Source organism: Trichechus manatus, unplaced genomic scaffold (genome assembly GCF_000243295.1).
Source record: "Trichechus manatus latirostris isolate Lorelei unplaced genomic scaffold, TriManLat1.0 scaffold00140, whole genome shotgun sequence".
Classification (NCBI taxonomy): domain Eukaryota; kingdom Metazoa; phylum Chordata; class Mammalia; order Sirenia; family Trichechidae; genus Trichechus; species Trichechus manatus.
The window spans coordinates 5607938-5628287 of NW_004444076.1; the positions used below are offsets into that span (position 1 = coordinate 5607938).

Sequence of the window (20350 nt, forward strand, 5' to 3'; positions counted from 1 at the left end):
GGTCTGGTGGAGGCCGTGGTAGTTGTGGTCCATTAGTCCTTTGGACTAATCTTTCCCTTGTATCTTGTTTTCTTCATTCTCCCTTGCTCCTGAAGGGGTGAGACCAGTGGAGTATCTTAGATGGCTAAGATGGCTACTCACAGGCTTTTAAGACCCCAGACGCTACTCACCAAGGTAGAAGTAGAATATTTTCTTTATAAACTGTGTTATGCCAATTGAGCTAGATGTTCCCCGAGACCATGGTCCCCACAGCCCTCCTGTCAGCAATTCAGTCCCTCAGAGAGTTTGGATGTGTCTGTGGAGCTTCCATGACCTTTCCTTGTATAAGTTGTGCTGGCTTCCCCAGTGTTGTGTACTGTCTTACCCTTCACCAAAGTTACCACTTATCTATTGTCTATTTAGTTTTCCTCCCTCACCCCTCCTATCTCTCGTAACCAACAAAGATTTTCTTTTTGTGTATAAACTTTTTCGTGAGTTTTTACGGTACAAGTCTCATACAGTATTTGTCCTTTTGTGATTGACTTATTTCACTCAGCATAATGTCCTCCAGTTTCATCCATGTTATGAAATGCATCACAGATTCATCATTTTTCTTTATCTTTGCATAGTACTCCATTGTGTGTATGTACCATAGTTTGTTCATCTATTCATCTGTTGATGGGCATCTAGGTTATTTCCATCTTTTTGCTGTTGTGAACAATGCTGCAGTGAACATGGGTGTGCATATGTCTATTCATGTGACAGCTCTTATTTCTCTAGGATCTATTCCTAGGAGTGGGATTGCTGGATCATATGATTTTTCTATTTCTAGCTTCCTAAGGAAGTGCCATATCATTTTCCAAAATGGTTGTGTCATTTTGCATTCCCAGCAGCAGTGCATAAGAGTTCCGATCTCCCCGCAGCCTCTCCAACATTTGTTATTTCCAGTTTTTTTGATTCTGAAAACATTTCTATTCATTACAGTTTATGCTAGTTTTGTTTTTTGTTTTTTTTTTAGCAAGATATCTTGCAAGTTTCAAGCAGGGCTTTGAGCTGGTTCATTCTGGTTTGAACCCCTGCTGAGAATTTGCATTTCCACCCCAGATATACTGAATCAGAATCTACATTTCAGCAAGATCCTCAGGTGATTCTTATGTATAATAAATTTTGAGAACCACTGCTCTATCAGTGGAGCCCCGATGGCGCAGTGGTTAAGTGATACAGCTAACCAAAAGGGTGGCAGTTCGAATCCACCAGCTGGTCCTTGGAAATCGTATGGGGCAGTTCTTTTCTGTCCTATAGGGTCGCTATGAGTTGAAATTGACTCAATGGCAACAGGTTTGTTTTTTTTTGTTTTTGCTCTACTAGTGGTTCTCAGAATTGGTCCCTAACCAGCAGCATTAGTTAGCATCACCTGGCAACTTGTTAGAAATGGAAATTCTCAGCAGGGGTTTCAAGCCCTGGTTTCAAATCATTGAACATGTTAACTTAATGGACCAGGTCCTGTGTTATGAATATACCACTTTCTAGGTTTAAATAGGGTACAATTTATAAGTAAATTATTGCTACAGATCCTGAGGTAGAATGTCCCAATTTAATTATCCTTCTTCCAGAAAAAAGATACCATAGGCATAAATAAGAATAATTTCATTTCCTCAATTTTGCTAAGGGTATAGGGATGGAGGAGAGGGGAGAATCTAGTTTAATAGAAGCATTGTCTATTCTCTTTAAATTTATAATCATCACTGATGTTAATATTTGGGAGTTGTTGCAAAGTTTTTGGGACAGCTTTTATTTGCTCTTTCTCACAGTAATGCTGCCAGGTTGATAACTTATTATTACTAGCAAAGTATCTGCTATTCCATGGGTACTCAGTAAATGCATCCTGATAATAATGACTATTAATTATTATTTTATAAGCAACATTTCTATTTGAAGGCATATTTACAAAGATTCTTGATAATTATTGACTTAACATAAAAACATGCATTTATCATTATTGCAATCACTGTCATTTTTAAAATGAGAAATAAAAATAGAGATAGAACTACTCTGTTGCCTAAAACTGCTGATAATATTGCTATATACTAAAAGAAGTCTCCAACTGAGTATTCTAATCTTAGGCTGTCATGGAAGTTCAGACTTTGCGGCCATCTTACTGGAAGTTCCTTTTAAGGCTCACTAAGGGCAAGTAAGTGATTAAGATGTTTCTGTTTTAGGTGGCATGCATTTCCTTATTTTTTAATCTTTATTGAAAAATAACTCAAATAAAATACAGTTCACCAATTTTAAGTTGACATTATGATGATTTTTTCCCCCATTCCCACTTCCCCAAATTCCTTGGTAACCACCAGTTTTCTTTTGCTTTGATGAATATACCTATTCCAGATATTTCATATAAGTAGGTTCATACAATATTTGCCCTTAAGTGTCTGGTTTATTTTCACTCAGCATAATGTTTTCAAGGTTCATCCTTGTGTGGCATGCATCAGGGCTTCATTTGTCTTTATGGCAGAGTACTGTCCTATTTTATGTATGTTCCACATTTTATTTATCCATTAATCTGTTGATAGGTACTTGGGTTGTTTACACCTTCTAGCTATTGTAAATAATGCTGCAGTGAGCATTGGTGTACATGTGTCATTTTGAGTCACTGCTTTCAATTAAGATGGTTTAACTGATCATCAATTTCCATGATAAGTTTCATAATCCTTTCAGTTTCCATGGAAGGATTATGAATCTTTTTGTCTTCTTGAGGGAATAATCTTTCAGTGATAGAGCAGATATTGAGATATAAATCAAATATGACCAACTTAATAAAAATAAAATAGGGTATTCTTTTAGTGAGCATTATTTTGACTGTACTGTTCCCTGTAATACTTTAGATATTTGAAGTGTTCTAGATTAATATATTATCTAATTAATTGCTAATTAGTCGCTACATATTATTTTAAGTCTAACTAATCTAAACCTAATCTTACTCTGTTGTGTCTTAGAAATTTGAAAACTCGTATGCTGTTTGCCTCTTAATCAGTAAATATTTACACGTTTGGATGTGTTTTAGTTGTGAGAAATTATTTTGACAATTATGAGAGATACTACATTTAATATTTTATTTAACTTAATGTTTTTCAAAAATCTTAGAACTACAATATGCCATCTTTGTCAACTCATTGGAATGCCATTCTTTCAGAGTTTTTGCCCCATTAGTAAATGTTAGCTCATTCATTTATTTAGCTTCCTGTGATTTCATTCATCACAGAAATTGTAATGGACTTAAGTTTCTATATGACACAAATAACTCTAAAAGTGTTTGAAATAATGATGGTAATCTCTGGGGTTTCAGGCCTAGGGATTATATCATTAAATAATACACGGAACAGTGAATCTTTAGGAAGAGTGTCTTTGTGACTTTTGAGTCAATAATTGATTTTAGGTCTTCTACCGCATCAGCCTTTTTTCCCATCCTACGATATATACGTCAGTTAGTGTGAATTATTTTATTTTTAAAAATTTCCATTAAGTACTTGTTCACTGTGTCTTCTGTTTTACAGATTTGCCGTCATAAACAGAAAAGTTCTTGATGTTTTTGGTACTAGTGCATCTAAACACTTTCAGGATTTCATCCCCAGGTTGGATCCAAGATATACGACTGTAACACCAGAGTTGCCCATAGAACTTTCTTGAAGATAACTGTGAATTGTTAACGTGACGAAATGTCTCATCATTTTATCCTGAAGAGTTAATTATTTTGAAAACAAAGAAGGGGGCCCGAGCTCGAACTTCAGTGTTATTTCAGTGAGAGATGCTCTTTTTTGTTTTGTTTGTTTTTCTTACCAATCAGAAATACTGAAGCTTTTTAGGAAGGTCTTGCTTAATAATTAAGCTCCCTCTGTAGCCAGAATCTGATTCTGGATCACTGTAGTGGTTGGCATTATGATATATTATCAGTTAAATTATGTCCACAAGCAATTTAAAATAATCTATGTAGAATTGTAATAACAAATAAGAGTATACTTAAAATTACTTTAAAAGATGTCTTTAGTTCATTCCAATATAATTCTTGGTTAAAAGTAAGAATGTTTCTAATTTTAGGATTTTTAAGGATCACGGGTATATAGATTTGGTCTTTTTTTTTTTTTTTTACTTTTTAATTGGTAACTCTAGTGGTGAAATATTATGGATTTGAAGTTACTCTTCACAAACAATGCTGCTTTAGTATAGAGCAATTTAATTGAAGAAAGTGGCCGTTTTACTTCAGGGATGCAAAAGTGAGGCTCATGCCATTTGGATGAATGCCGTGGGAGCCATGTTGTTTTTTCCACTGATAACACCATCTCTAGCTCCATGACCAGTTGGGCTGTTGGACAGTGCAGTGAACCTATGCACTGGCAGGTTAGAAACAACTGGAAATTTGATAAAGTTGAAATGGCCAGTTTTAATCTTTTACAGAAGCATTACACTTGAATATTTAAAAAACAAATGACGTTACTTTTAAACCTCCTATAGATTTATTGAAGCCCTGGTAGCAAAGTGGTTGCGCGCTCAGGCTGCTAACCAAAAAGGTCAGCAGTTTGAATCCACCAGCCGCTCCTTGGAAACCCTATGGGGCAGTTCTCCTCTGTCCTATAGGGTCGCTATAAGTTGGAATCGACTCGACGACACACAACAACACAGATTTATTATGTTTGTTTTCATTCATTGGGACTGAATTCTTTATAGCTAAGTTTGTATACTATTGTTTTAAGAGGGATCAAAATCCTATAGAAATAAAGTAGTTTTGGCAAGTTTGGCAGTTCTCTGTCAACTGTTTCACCAATATAATGGATGTTTTACAACTAAAAAAAATGTATATATATATGTATATATATATGTATAAATACACTGGTTGTTAAAAAGTCTGTTGCATCACTAATTGGATTCAAGTCCTCCAGCTTCCCTTTTTTAAAGAAAATTATTGTCACCGTATTTACTGTGTTAGAATAAAGAAGTGACAAAATACAGTCACTGCTGATTATGAAAGTTCAGGACAGCTGTGACTGAAATATGATCGCTTTTTAGAGTTTTTCAGGGAAAGGTTGTACTTTTCTAAGCTAATGAAAGGCTTAAGTGGTTGCGATGTCTACAGTTATGTAACATATAGGGATGATGGTATATTTTTTTAATATAATTTTATTGCTGAAAAGTTTTTAGGTCATTGTGAATTATGCAGCAGAACTTGCGTTGCAGTAGGAATTATTATGCAGACTTTAAAAATGCTTAATCCCCCATATTCAATTTCATGAAGTCCTGTATACTTCTGTTTATGTGTAATCCTATCCTTGGTTGTTATGGCAAATTGAAACCCAACAAAAGGACAAACTCTGATACCTTGGTAACAGAGAGAGCCACTCTAATTTGGCCAAAAATTTGCATTGTGATTAATGTATTAGACTTGGCCTGTACTATCAGGCAATATTGTTAAAGGGCTGGTTTGGTTTCAGACTTCAAAAGGGATTAATAAATTAAATTTTAAGTTTTTATTCACTGAAATCAAAATGATGATTGGTACTGTATTTATTTTTTAAAATGAAGTATTACAGCAGTGAGGAAGCCCTGCTGCCTGTACATCATTTTCTGTACTCAGAAATTATGTTCATGATATTTTTCCTGTCAGGTTAAAAGAAAACCATTTTAATCCATCACTTACTGTGTTTAATGAAATTAAAAGACTATGAGATTGAAAGACAAATTCTAGTGAAATTTGCTGAGATTTTTTAGTAAAATTTTGCCGGTCAAAATGGTGCATTTCTATCATTTACATGTTTTTTTTTACAAGTTAGTCATGTTTTATTTTATATAAAATGTAAAATGAAAGCCATCATAAGGCTGAATAAAATAATGAATGTATAGCTTAACTGAATAGTTGACTAAGTTGCACTGGTGAATAGAGAAGTCCAGTTTGATTTTATTGGCACAGACTGCAGAGTATTGTTCTTCAACCAAATGCAAAGAAACTGTGTTTTGGTTCTTAAAGACAATCAAAATGACTATCTTTCTACTTCTAACTAATCAGATACTGATTACAACTTCTTGGCATCATAAATAAAGTCAAATGGATCTCTCTATGCCAAAACACGTTTTCTAGTCCATTTATACTCTGAATAAATCTTGCCCATGGTAAGTTACCACCAGAACTGATGACATTAAACATTAATATGCCTCCTAAGTCTTCTCTATATCTTTCTGGAGTCTGAAGAACAGTGCATTTAGGGCAGTAGTATTATTGTTGCTCCATTTCTTTTTCCTGTGTCATTAAAATCCTAGAGCTATTGCCAACCAAGTAAAGGCCAAGGTTGCAAGGTAACAAATTATTTCAAATCTATTAGATTCTTACTAGTTTCTCAACCGGTTTCAGTGTCCATTTTATTATTCATTTCTGAAATAATAGGTATAAAATAGGATCAGTTATCTTTTTTCATAAATTCTGTGGTTGCTTCTATAATTTTTTTCCTTGATCTTTAAGCATAATTGTTTTAATTTAGAATAATTTCTTTTAATTTATAGTTTTATATTTTTATTCTTTGCTCTCAGATGTTATAATTCACTTTTATCCAGGATGAACATGTCTTTTTTGATAGAACCAAAGGGGCAATTGTCACCCAGTGTTTCCTGGATGAGCCTGAGTATTCAGCTCCTTGTGGAGTATGCCTTTATTTCCAGGACAGTCTGTCTTTTCTCTTCTCAGCAATCCCGTAACATCACTTGACTCTGGAATGTATTGTGGCTAGATAGAAAGGGCAAGAAATCATTTCATATTTACTGTTGCTTTCTCCATTTTCCTCTCATCTCTCCTTCTCGCAAATGTGTCCTAAGTGAATAATGTATTGGGCTTTTATCCCTCATCCCTGCAGCCCTGAAAAGCCTGGTCATAAGCTCAGACATGTATACCATCTGGCCAACAGCAGAAGGAGGCATCAGGACTAGGTGCAATTTTTACCTTTTTCTCCAGCTCTCAAACCACTGCAGCTTGCTTGACTTTCCATCAGTTTTCTGTTTAGTTTTGCTCCCCAACAAAGTACAGCATAACTTTTTAATCATGTCAGAACACCCCAGACAGCAGGTTATAGGATGTTTCCTGGTATTGACCATAGATACACAACATGCTTTTATCTGCCTTGCTTTAAATTCCTCTATGGCTCTGGAGTTCCAGGCTTCCACAAAGTGGACCTGTAGACCTGTGGGCTGAATTTACTCTGTAGTGTTACTTCCCTTGGTCCCTTCATTTGGACCAGGCCATCTCTGTGGCCTATTTCCTCTATGTCTGTTAAACTTTTTTTCAGTTATCCGTCAACTCCTTATATGAATTTTCTTTTCAGATATTTTTTGGTCCCCTAAGGGGACCCTAAGGCCATAGAGAGGGATTGGTGCCAAAGGTCTAAAAAGGTTTAAAGGATGGACAAGAAGAGAATGTAAACATGTATTACAAGCCTTATCTCTTCCCTATTTCTTTCTTTGCTTTCTTCAGTCTGTGCTTTCCTATCATATCTTTTCAATTTATTTCTTCAGCTTGAGGGAAAAAAAAAGAGGTACTTACTTTCCTGTTTATTTCAAGGAAAACTGAAGGTGAGGACTAGTAACCCATGCAGCCTAGATACAAGCATCAGTTTGACTCTTAGTCAGGTAAGAGACTGAGGAAATGTTACCAAGTTTATAAGAAAAAGAGATAGCTTCCCTTTCTCCAAGCTCCCTTCAGAAGTGAGCCAGAGGGTAATGATTAGGGGCAGGGCAGGTGACTGCAGAGCCCACTATGTTAACCAGGAGGCGGTCCAAGATGGTGGCATAGTCACATGCTTCATAATGTCCCTCATACAACAAAGACCTCAGAAAACAAGTGAATCAGATATAGATGACAACTTTGGAACCTTGAACATCAAAGACAAGGCTGAAGAATCAGGCCATGTGCCAAGTAGAAGGAGAAACTGTACAAAAACAGCAGACACGGAGAATTATGGATCACTGGTGCCCTACCAGCTGAACTTTGCATGGCGCAGCTATACTGAGACAAAGCAAGCACTGTTCCCAGCTAAGATCCTGTCACCTGGTGCAATGAAGTAGGAGCAACTCTGTACCCACAACCAGAGCCGGGCAGGAGTGCTCCTCTCCCTGCAAAAGTTAAGTGTACTCAACTCACCCACTGTGCCCTCGCCAGACCCCTGTGCCAGAGGCCCGCAAACCTGTGGTGCCCCCCCACCTCCCTCATACATCTCTCCCTGTGCACAATCACGGTCCTGTGGTACCCACCACCACCCGGCCCTCTGAGCCAAGGGCCCACAGACTGGTGGTGCCCATCCCTTCACTCAGCCACTCATGTCAGGAACCCATGGAGCAGCAGAACCCACCTCACCTTCTAGCCACCGCTGCTGAGGGCCCACAGAATGGCAGCACCCACTTCTCTGCCTGACCACCTGTACTGGGGGCCCGTGAACTGGCAGCATCCCCTCTTTTGCCCACTCAACCACGCCAGAGGCTCACGGTCTGTCTGTCCACTTCTCTGCCCAGCTGTCTGCACCAGAGGCCTGTGGGTGGGTTGCATCCCCTGTTCCACCCACCCATCCATGCCAGGAGCCCATGGTCTGTCCAGTGGCAGTCCTTCTTCGACCCAGCCACCCGTGCTGGGAGCCTGCAGATGGGCAATGCCTGTTCCTAAGCCCAGCCACCTGAGCCAGGGCCTGCAGACTGGCAGTGTTTGTTTCTCTGCCTGGCTGCCAGGCACTTGGGGACCGGTGGCATGCCCTCTTCCACCCAGCCAACTGCGTCAGGGTCCCGAGGACCAGTAGCACTTGTTCCTATGCACAGCCGCCCACATCAGGGGCCTACAGACCAGCGGCGCCCACTGCTCCCCCAAGCCACTGGTGCCAGAAGCCTGCAAACCAGACACACCCACTCCTACACCTAGCCACCTGTGTTGGGGTCTACAGGCCAGTGGTGCCTCCTACTCCCTCCAGCCACCTGCACTGGGGTATGAGGACAGGTGGCACACCCTCCTCAACATTGCACAATAACGGGCACACCCGCCAAGTGCACACGATGGACCAGCAGCGTCTCCTGCCTTGCCCTCTGCACCACCCCCTGCAACCAGAGACTTGTGCCTGCTGTGACCACTCCTACTCAGCCCTGCCCACCCAGGACAGTTGGTGAGAGTTTCCTTATCATCCACCTTGTGACCAATGACCCAGGCACCTTTGCACTGACCACCTGGCAGCCAGCAGTGCACACACACAACGCCCAGTCCAATGACCAGCGAGAACACTTCCTGCACCCATGGCCAGATGACCAGCCAGACAAACACATCACCTCAAAAGCATTGCCAGCCACATCCAGCAAACAGAGACCCAGGCTCAACAGCTGCTGCCCCAGTCACCTGGTGACAGGTGGTGAGAGCTCCAGTACAGCCAGACTAGTGACCAGAGTAGCATGCACTCCTCGCCTACTCAGATATATGAAAACAAAACCAAACAAAAAAATCAGAATGCAGCAAACAAACATACAATAAATAAATAAATATAATAACACCTTAATGCTTTGGAGACAACAAACAATATCAAACCACATAAAGAAGCAAGACGATGGCTCCAGCAAGTGATCAAAATAACGAACCAGAAAACCTTTCAGAGGAAGAAATAGTAATAGAGCTAACTGATAAGGAATTCAAAAGACTAATATATAGAGTTCTTCAAGAGATAAGGAAATCACAGACAAAACCAAGGAAAACAGACAAAACAATAGAAAAATTCAGGAAAACAATACAAGAACAAAATGACAAATACACAGAAACCATACAAAAAAAAGCAACTAGAAATCCAGAAGATTTACCAATAAAATTTCAGAAATAGACAACTCAATAGAAGGATTAAAACCAAACCCAAACTATTGACATCAAGTTGATGCTGACTCATAGCAACCCTATTGGACAGAGTAGAACTGTCCCATAGGGTTTCCAAGGAGCAGCTGGTGGACTCGAACTGCTGACCTTTTGGTTAGCAGCCGAATGCTTAACCACTGTGCCACCAGGGCTCCCATAGAAGGATGTAGGAGCAGAATTGAGTCAGTGGAAGACAGAATCAGTGAAATGGAGGACAAATTCCTTGACAGCAATTTGAGAAAAAATCGGAAGAAAACCTAAGAATTATGTCAGACACTGTCAAGAGGAAAAATTTGTACATGACTGGAATTCCAGATGAGGAGAGGGTAAAAAAAAAAAAAAAATTGTTGAAGATTTGCTGGCAGAAAACTTCCCTAATATGAAAGATAAGAAGATACCATCCAGTATGCTCAGTGAACCCCATACATGATAGACACCAAAAGAAAGTTACCAAGACACACCATAATGAAACTTGCCAAAACCAAAGACAAAGAATCCTGAGAGCAGCTTAGGAAAAACAAAGTCACTTACAAAGGGAACCAATAAGACTAAGTTCTGATTACTTGGCAGAAACCATGCAGGCAAGAAGGTAATGGAATGACATGTAAAACCTTGAAAGAAAAAATTACCAACCAAGAATTATATATCTAGCAAAATTGTCTCTCTCATATAATGGTAAAATTAGGACATTTCCAGATAAACAGAAATTAGCGGAATTTCTAAAAGAACAGACCACATTTACAAGAAATATTAAAGAGAGTCCTTCGGACAGAGAACCAACAGCATCAGACAACAACCTGAGATGTGGACACAGGACAGCATCAGCCAGATACCAACCTAGACAAAGAACTCTCAAAAAAAAAAAAAAAAAAAAAAAAAACTGGCTGAAAACAGGAGACCAGAGACATCAATCTGTAAATGACAACAACGTCAAAACAGAAAGGGGGGAATGTGGTTTAGTTATAGAACTTTCATACAGAGAGGAAGTCAAGGCGATATCAAGAAGTGAAAGACTGCTTTAATCTTAGGAAGATAAAGGTAAATTTCAAGGTAACCACAAAGAAAGTTAACAAACCTACTCATCAAAATAAAAAGAAGAAAAACATACACAGTAAACACAAAATCAACAGCAGTGAAAGAAATGAAAAGAAAATCCACAAAAAAAGAAAGCACAACAAAATGACAGCAGTAAACCCATACCTATCGATAATCACAGTGAATGTAAATGGTTTAAATGCTCCAGTAAAGAGAGAATGGCAGGATGGATAAAAAATCATGACCCATCAATATGCTGTCTACAGGAGACACACTTTAGACATAAATAAACTAAAACTCAAAGGATAGGAAAAATATATCAAGCAAACAATAATCAAAAAAGAGCAGGAATGGCAATACTAATCTCAGATAAAATAGACTTTAAGGCAAAATCCACCATAAAAAATAAGGAAGGACATTATATAAATGATTAAAGGGTCAATCCACCAAGAGGACATAGGCATAAGAAATATCTACGCACCCAATGACAGGGCTGCAAAATACATAAAATGAACTCCAACAGCACTGAAAAGAGAAATAGATAGTTCCACAATAATAATAGGAGACTTCAACACTCCACTTTCTGTGGAGGACAGAACAACTAGAAAGAAATTCAACAAAGATACAGAAAATCTAAATGTCACAATCAACCAACTCGACCTCATAGACGTATACAGAACACTATACATTCTTTTCCAGCACATATGGATTGTTTTCCAGAATAAACCACATTTTAGGCCACAAAAGCAAACCTCAATAAAATCCAAAACATCGAAATAATGCAAAGCATTTTCTTTCATCACAGCACTGTCTATAAGTAGAAATCAATAACAGGAAGAGCAAGGAAAAAAATCAAATACATGGAAACTGAATAACACCTTGCTTAAAAACAATTTGGGAATAGAAGAAAAAAAGACGAAATTAAAAAATTCCTAGAATCAAATGAGAATGAAAACAAAATACCAAAACCTTTTGGGCTTAGCAAAAGAAGTGCTCAGAAATTTATCGCAATAAACACACACACACCAGAAAAGAAGAAAGGGCCAAAATCAAAACATTTACCCTACAAGTCTAACAAATAGAAAGACAGCAACAAAAGAAGCCCACAGTCACCGGAAGAGAGGCAATAATCAAGATTAGAGCAGAAATAAATGAAATAGAGAACAGAAAAATAGTAGAAAGAATCAGCAAGGCCGGAAGTTGGTTCTTTGAAAGGATCAGTAAAATCAACAAACCACTGGCCAAATTGAAAAAAGCAGGAGAAGAAGCAAATAACCCATATAAGAAATGAGACAGGTGACATTGCAACAGAAGCAACTGAAATAAAAAAGATCATAACAGAATACTATGAAAAATTGTACTCCAACAAATTTGAAAACCTAGAGAAAATGGACACATTTCTGGAAACACACCACCTGCCTAAATTAATGCAAAGAAAAGTAGAATGTCTGAACACAGTCACAACAAAAGAAGAGATTGATGAGGTAATAAAAATACTCCCAACTAAAAAAAGCCCTGGTGTGGACAAATTCACCGGAGAATTCTACCAAACATTCAGAGAAGAGCTCACACTAATACTACTCACACTATTTCAGAGCATAGAAAAGAAAGGAATACTCCCGAATTCATTCTGTGAAGCCAACATAACCCTGATATCACAGCCAGGCAAAGACACCACAAAAAAAGAAAATTGCAGACTAGTATCCTTCATGAATATAGACACAAAACTTCTCAACAAAATTCTAGCCAGTAGAATTCAACAGCATCTCAAAGAAATAATACATCATGACCAAGTAGGATTAATACCAGTTATCCAAGGATGGTTCAACATTAGAAAATCAATCAATATAATTACCACATAAAGAAAAGAATCACATGACCATCTCAGTCATCACAGAAAAGGCATTTAATAAAGCCCAACACTCGTTCTTGATAAAAATTTTCAGCAGAATAGGAATAGAAAGGAAGTCCTCAGTATAATAAAGGGCATTTATACAAAACCAACAGCCAACATTATTCTCAACAGAGAGAGATTGAAAGCATTTCCCTCGAGAATGGGAACTAGACAAGGATGACCTTGAACACCACTTTTATTCAGCATGGTGCTGGAGGTCCTAGCTAGAGCAATAAGGCAAGAAAAGGAAATAAAGGCATTCACATTGGTAAGGAAGAAGTAAAACTATCCCTATTCGCAGGTGATATGATCTTATACATAGAAAATCCCACAGATTCCATAAGAAAGCAACTGGAACAAATAGAAGAATTCAACAAAGTAGTAGGATACAAGATAAAAATACAAAAATCAGTTGTATTCCTCTGTACCAACAAAGAGAACGTTGAAAAGGAAATCAGGAAAACAATACCATTTGTAATAGCCACCTCAAAAATAAAATATTTAGGAATAAATCTAACCAGGGATGTAAGAGACCTATCCAAAGAAAACTACAAAACACTACTGCAAGAAACCAGAAGAGACCTACATAAATGGAAAAACATACTATGCTCATGGATAGGAAGACTTAACATTGTGAAAATGTCAACACTACCCACAGCGATCTATAGATATAATGCAATCCCAATTCAAATTCCAACAGCATTCTTTAATGAGATGGAAAAACTAATCACCAACTTCATATGGAAAGAAAAGAGGCCCTGGATAAGTAAAGCATTTCTAAAGAAGAACAAAGTAGGAAGCCTCAGACTACCTGATCTCAGAACCTACTATACAGCCACGGTAGTCAAAACAGCCTCATACTGGTACAATGACAGACCCATAGAACAATAGAACAGAATTGAGAATCCAGATGTAAATTTATCCACCTTTGGACGGCTTATCTTCAACAAAGAGCCAAAATCCATTAAATGAGGGAAAAGACAGTCTCTTTAACAAATGGTGCTGGCATAACTGGATGTCTATCTGTAGAAAAATGAAACAGGACCCATAACTCACACCATATGCAAAAACTAATTCAAAATGGATCAGAGACCTAAATATAAAACCTAATACAAAGATGATGGAAGAAAAAATAGGTACAACACTAGGGGCCCTAATACACAGCATAATATAATACCAGACATCACTAAAAATGCACAAACAGCAGAAGATGAGCTAGATAAATGAGATCTAAAAATTAAACACTTATGCTCATCAAAAGATGTCTCCAAAAGAGTAAAAAGAAAACCTGTATACTGGGGAATAAATTTTGACTGTAACATATCCGACAAGGGCCTAATCTCTAAAATTTATATAAACTTCAACACCTCAATAACAAAAAGACAATCCAATTAAAAAATGGGCAAAAGACATGAACAGACACATTACCAAAGAAGACATTCAGGTGGCTAACAAACACAGGAAGAAATGCTCACAATTATTAGCCATTAGAGAGATGCAAATCAAAACTACAGTGAGATACCATCTCTCCCCGACAATAATGAAAAAATAAAAATAAACACCACAAAATAACAAGTGTTGGTGAGGTTGTGGGGCGATTGGAACTCTTATACAGTACTAGTGGGAATATAAAATTGTACAACCACTATGTAAAACGATATGGCGGTTCCATAAAAAGCTAGAAATAGAAATACCATATGACCCCCCTCTAGGTATATACTCTAAAGAAATAAGAGCCGTGACACGAGTAGACATATGCACACCCATGTTCATTACAGCATTATTCACAATAGCAAAAAGATGGAAGCAACTTAAGTGTCCATCATTGGATGAATGGATAAACCGTGGTACATACACACAGTGGAATACTACACAATGATAAAAAATAATGAGTCCATGACAAAGCTCACAACATGGATGAATTTGGATGACACTATGCTGAATGAAATAAGTCAATCACAAAAGGACAAATATTGTATGAGACCACAATTATAAAAAACAACAACAAGGGTTTACACACAGAAAAAAAAAATTATTTGAGGTCACTAGGGATGGGAGGGTAAAGGAGGGAAATTTACTAGCTAGGTAGAAGACGTGTTAGTATTGGTGAATGGAAAGGCAGTACTCTGTATGGGGGAAGTCAGCACAACATGACCAAGGGAAATGAAGATATAGAGAGGAATGCAAGAATAAAGGGCAACTACGGTAATTAGTATAACATAGACAATCCTCCAACAGTAGTATTAACAAACAATAATTTATGAATGGATACATACGTAGGTAGGTATGCTAAAGAGGTGTGGGAGGGTGTCAAGGAGCACACCCACCTGCAGATACGGGTTTGATTGTGAATATTTCTACATACATAATTGTAGGTGCTGCTTGTGTATTAATACAGACAGTAGAGCACACAAAGGACATAGTCGTGGAAACTTCTTAGACATAACAACACCTCGAGGGATGAAGTTCCTAGGCTCTTAGGGGAAGGACCATACACTCGGGGGATATCTACATCAATTGGCACAACATAATTCATAAAGATAATATTCTGCATCCTACTTTGGTGAGTAGCTAGCGTCTGGGGTCTTAAAAGCTTACAAGAGGCCAACTAAGGTACAACTATTGGTCTCTTCCTGTCTGGAGCAAAGAAGAGTAAAGTAAACCAAAGACTCAAGGGAGCAGTTAGTCCATAGTACTAATGGACCACATAAACCACAGCGTACACAACCCTGAGACGAGAAGAACTAGATGGTCCCTGGCGACCACTATTGACCGCTCTGACTAGGATCACAACAGAGGGTCCCGGACAGAGCGGGAGAAAAATGCAGAACAAAAAATCAGATTCACAAAAAAGACCAGACTTACTGATCTGATGGAGGCGGGAATAACCCCTAAGTCTATGGCCCTAAAACATCCTTCTGACCTGGATCTGACGCTATTCCTGGAGACCACCTTTCAGCCAAACAGGCCCGTAAAATAAGACCCAAGAGGAATGTATTCCTTAGAACAATCAATTATACAAGATCAAAAGGACAACTCTTGCCCAAAAGCAAAGATGAGAAGGGGTAGAAAATCCAGACAAAAGGAAATGGGGAACCCAGGGCAGAAGTGAAGAGAGTGCTGACACGTAGTGGGGAATGCAACCAATGCCATGGAACATTTTATGTACCAGCTATTGAATGGGAAAGTAATTTGCTCTGAACTTTCACCTGAACAATAATAAAAATTAAAAAAGAAAAAGATGTGAGCCAGAGGGATTCAGTGAAAATGAGATCGTTTAAGGGCATGCCCCAGTGGCATGCATGACAAGTGTACACTACCAAACTTGCCATAGTGGAGAGACAGGGTCTATGAAGTGAGACGGGGGCCTTTCTGAATAGAATTACTATAGTATGGGCCATGCCTGCAAGTATTATTATAAATATAAACCTGACTGGAGGCAAAGGGTCAAACTGGGTGTTGACTAACAAAGTGCTTTGCTTGATCAGTACTTTGTGGCATGAATGATTGAATGGCCTTGTGATGCTTAAGAAAAGAGAACCGTTATTTCCTCATTAAGTTGAAAATGTATTAAGATAATTTTTATACAGAATTTTTAATTTCCTCTTTTTGAAATTTAATTTGTAATATAGGTAAAATCTGCAAAACTACAGGAAGAAATTCAGTTACATATAAATCTGAGTCTAGTTTTTGCTCAGGAATAGTGCTAAGGCTGCTAAGACCGAAGAGGGCAGGGTAAATAAGTCAGCAAAACTAAAGGTATAATTGTATCATCTGGGTATTCTTTTTTGTTGTTGTTTTTCACACTAGAACTTTTCCTCTAACTTGGACTAAACTTCAAAAATGAGATTGCAGCCATTGCTAACTGCTCACCTAATGGCTGTTTAATCCTTCTCCCTTGTTGATAGAACCCTAATTTTGTTTCAGGCAGCAATATGCCCAACCCCAGGGAATAGATCACAGTTGTTCTAGGTATTCATGGCACTTATTTCTTCTTGTCTAGATACTCACTTTTCCAAGCAGCCTTTCTTCTAAAGGTGGTCATGTGACCTAGTTTTGGCGATCTGGAAAACTCTGGGAAAGATTTTCCTCTCCAATGAAAAGAAAGTTCTTTTCATTTCCTTCCTTTTTTTTTTTTTTTTTTGTTCATGACCTAGTATTAGTTAATGGAGTCTGGATCTGTGGCAACAATCTTGAGATGAAAAGTGTAAGGAGGAAGAACCACCATATTAGAGATGTCAGAGCAGACAAATAGAACCTTCCTTCAGATGACATTCTTAAGCCACTGAATCAGTGCCAGTAACCATATACCTCTGAGCATTTTGGGAAAACAAACCTCTATCACTTAATGCTCTATTAATCAAGGATTCTGTTACTTTCAGCTACATATATTCTGAAGTGATACATTCCTATCCTATATAGAGCAGACCTCAGTTTCATTTCCTACTATCTCTCTCTCCCTTGATTTAGAAATCTGTTTTCCTCCCCTCCTCTACTTCTGCATATATCCTGAAATATTCAACCATCTCCTCTTTGAAGGTTTTGCTGATCTTTTAAATCTGCTCCCATAAAGATTACAGCCTAGGAAATCCTATGGGGCAGTTCTACTCTGCCCTATAGGGTTGATACGAGTTAGAATCGACTTGATGGCACCCAACAACAACAACCTGTAGCAGTTTGCTTATACCTCCCTTAAAACACATTTCATTTGATTCTAAATAGCTTTGTGCTCATCTGTTGCTCTTTTAGGTTGTGGTATAAATTTAAAGGGTAAAGATCACAGTTTATTTTCCCATCCCAGTGCCTAAGTTAGGTCTTTTTATCTGGGGGGTAGAGTTGGGGTGGAGCTGCTATTTTCAGCAACTGCCAGCTGACTTCATGCTAACTTTATATAGTCTGCAGACCAAAAATCTACTTTTAATTGTCCGTGGAAAATAATATCCTTACAAATGATTTTATAAATACCCAAAGAAATTGGCTTCTATTACTATCCCAGCAGCTCTTGGAGCCAGTTTGGCTTCAAGCCTTAGAGAAGTGATTTGTCATCTATTTTATTGTGTGCTTTTTCCTGATAGATCTGGAATTCTGGATTCTAACCCATTTAAAAAAGAAAGAAAAAAGTTGCTAAATCCAAACCAGAAGTGAACAGGGAAGGGCACAATGCTCTCCCTTGCCACGCAGCTTCACAGGGTAAAAAAAATCACAGGTAGTTTGCTCAGAATTACATTCTGTGTCTGACTTTTCAATAGCATATTATGATTAAAAAAAAAAAAAAGATTTCTATAACCGGATCTTAGATATTGGAAAGCAAGAGATGCTTGGGATCACTCTCAACAATGCAGTCAGGGTCATAATAACTTTCTCTAATGTTCATTTTCAGGGGGAAGAATAGTAACAATTTACTGTAGAGTTTATAACATCTGTCAAAGTAAAACATCAAACAACAATCACACTAAGTCCAGTAAAGGGCAAATGGAAGTATACTGTTATAAGGTTCTTGTTCTATACATGAAATGATATAATGTTGCTTGTACTTATCACAGTTAAAAATACTTGCTATAAACCCTAAAGTAACTCCCCTCCCCACAAAATGAGTTAAACCTAATTAGCCAGCCAAGAGATACAATAGAATCATAAAAAAAAATCCAAAGGAATGCAGAAAAAGGGTTGAGAAAAGGAGCAAAGAACAGACGGAACAAAAAGAAAACAAATAGCAAGATAATAGATTTAAGCTTAACCATATCAATAATTACATTGAATGTAAATAATCCAAATGCCCAATTAAAAGGCGGAGATTGTCAGATTTGATTAAAAAAAGCCAAGACCCAATTGTATGCTACCTACCTGTCATGGATTGAATTGTGTCGCCCAAAAATGTATGTATCAATCTGGCTGAGCCATGATTCCCAGTATTGTGTGATTGTTCACTATTTTGTCATCTGATGTGAATTTCCTGTGTGTTACAAATCCTACCTCTATGATGTTAATGAAGGGGGATGGGCAGCAGCTGTGTTGATGAGGCAGGACTCAATCTACAGGATTGGATTGTGTTTTGATCCAGTTTCTTTTGGGATATAAAAAAGAGAAGCAAGCAGAGAGACAGGGGGACCTCACACCACCAAGAAAGCATTGCTGGGAGCAGTGCGCATCCTTTGGACCCAGGGTTGCTGCTTGGAGAAGCTCCTAGTCCAGGGAAAGATTGATGAGAAGGACCTTCCTCCAGAGCCAACAGAGAGAGAAAGCCTTCACCTGGAGCTGACGCCTTGAATTTGAACTTTTAGCCTACTTTACTGTGAGGAAATAAATTTCTCTTTGTTAAAGCCCTCCACTTGTGGTATTTCTGTTACAGTAGCACTAGATGACTAAGACACTACCCAAAGCCCACTTTAAATATAAAGACACAACTAGGTGTTAAGTAAAAGAATGGAGAAAGATATATTTTGCTAACTCTAATCAAAAGAAAGAATGGATCTAGTAACAGTTTACAAAGTAGATTTCAGAGCTGAGACTATTATCAGGATTAAGATAGTCATTTATAGTGAAAAATGGATCAGTTCAAGAAGAGGAAATTATATTCCTAAATGTTTATGTTGCATAATAACAACTTCTAAATGCAGGAAGCAAAAACCGATAGAAATGCAAAAAGAAATAACCAAATCCACAAATATAGTTGGAGATTTTAATACCTTCAAGAATTGATAAAATGTGTAGACAGAAAATCAGTAAGTATATAGAAGACTTGAAAAACACTATCAACCACCTTGACCTAATCAATGTTTATATTGCTCTCCATCCAACAACAGCAGTATACACTTCTTGTCATGTGAATTCAGAACATTTTCCAATAGACACTATATTCTGGGCCATCACACAAATCAAAATAAATAAGAAAGTGCTCAAATGGTACAAAGTATGTTCTCTGGTAAAAAAAAAAAAAAAATTAGAAGTCAATAACAGATATCTGGAAAATCTCCAAATATTTGAAAACTAAATAACATACTTCTAAATAATTTATGGGTCAATGAAGAAATCAAAACAAATTAGAAAATACATTAACATGAATTAAAATGAAAACAATATATCAAAATTTATTAGATACAGCAATATTTTGAGGAAAATTTATAGTACTCATGGCTTATATTAGAAGAAAATTCTCAAACTGATGATCTCAAGTTCCACCATAATAAACTAGATATAAAAGCAAATTAAACTCAAAAGTAGCAGGAAAAAATTTAATGAAGATAAGATTATAAATGAAGGACATTTTAAAAAATTGTAAAAATAATAGAGAAACATTAATGAAAGCAAAAGCTGGTTCTTTGAGAATGTCAATAAAATTGATGAACCTCTAGCCAGACTGATAGGGAAAAAAAAAGACAAGACATAAATTACCGTTATCAGTAATGAGAGAGGTCACATCACTACAGATTCTAGAGAAATTAAAACTATAATCTGGGACTGTTATGAACAACTTTATACCAATAAATTTGACTATTTAGATGAAATGGTCATATTTCTTTTTTTTTCTTATTGTACTT

At 37.5% G+C, this 20350-nt stretch overlaps 1 protein-coding gene across 3 annotated transcripts in view; it reads left to right on the top strand.

Moving 5' to 3' along the window:
• TMEM135 (transmembrane protein 135) overlaps nt 1–8097 on the top strand; it is a 284710-nt gene extending 276613 nt beyond the window's left edge. For all 3 annotated transcript variants that reach the window (XM_004385530.2, XM_023739804.1, XM_023739803.1), the window contains exons 14-15: nt 2103–2170; nt 3534–8097. In XM_004385530.2, coding sequence (XP_004385587.1) covers nt 2103–2170; nt 3534–3666 — 201 coding nt within the window. In that variant the 3' untranslated portion in view covers nt 3667–8097. The remainder of the gene's footprint in view (nt 1–2102; nt 2171–3533) is intronic.
• Nucleotides 8098–20350: the final 12253 nt, after the last annotated feature.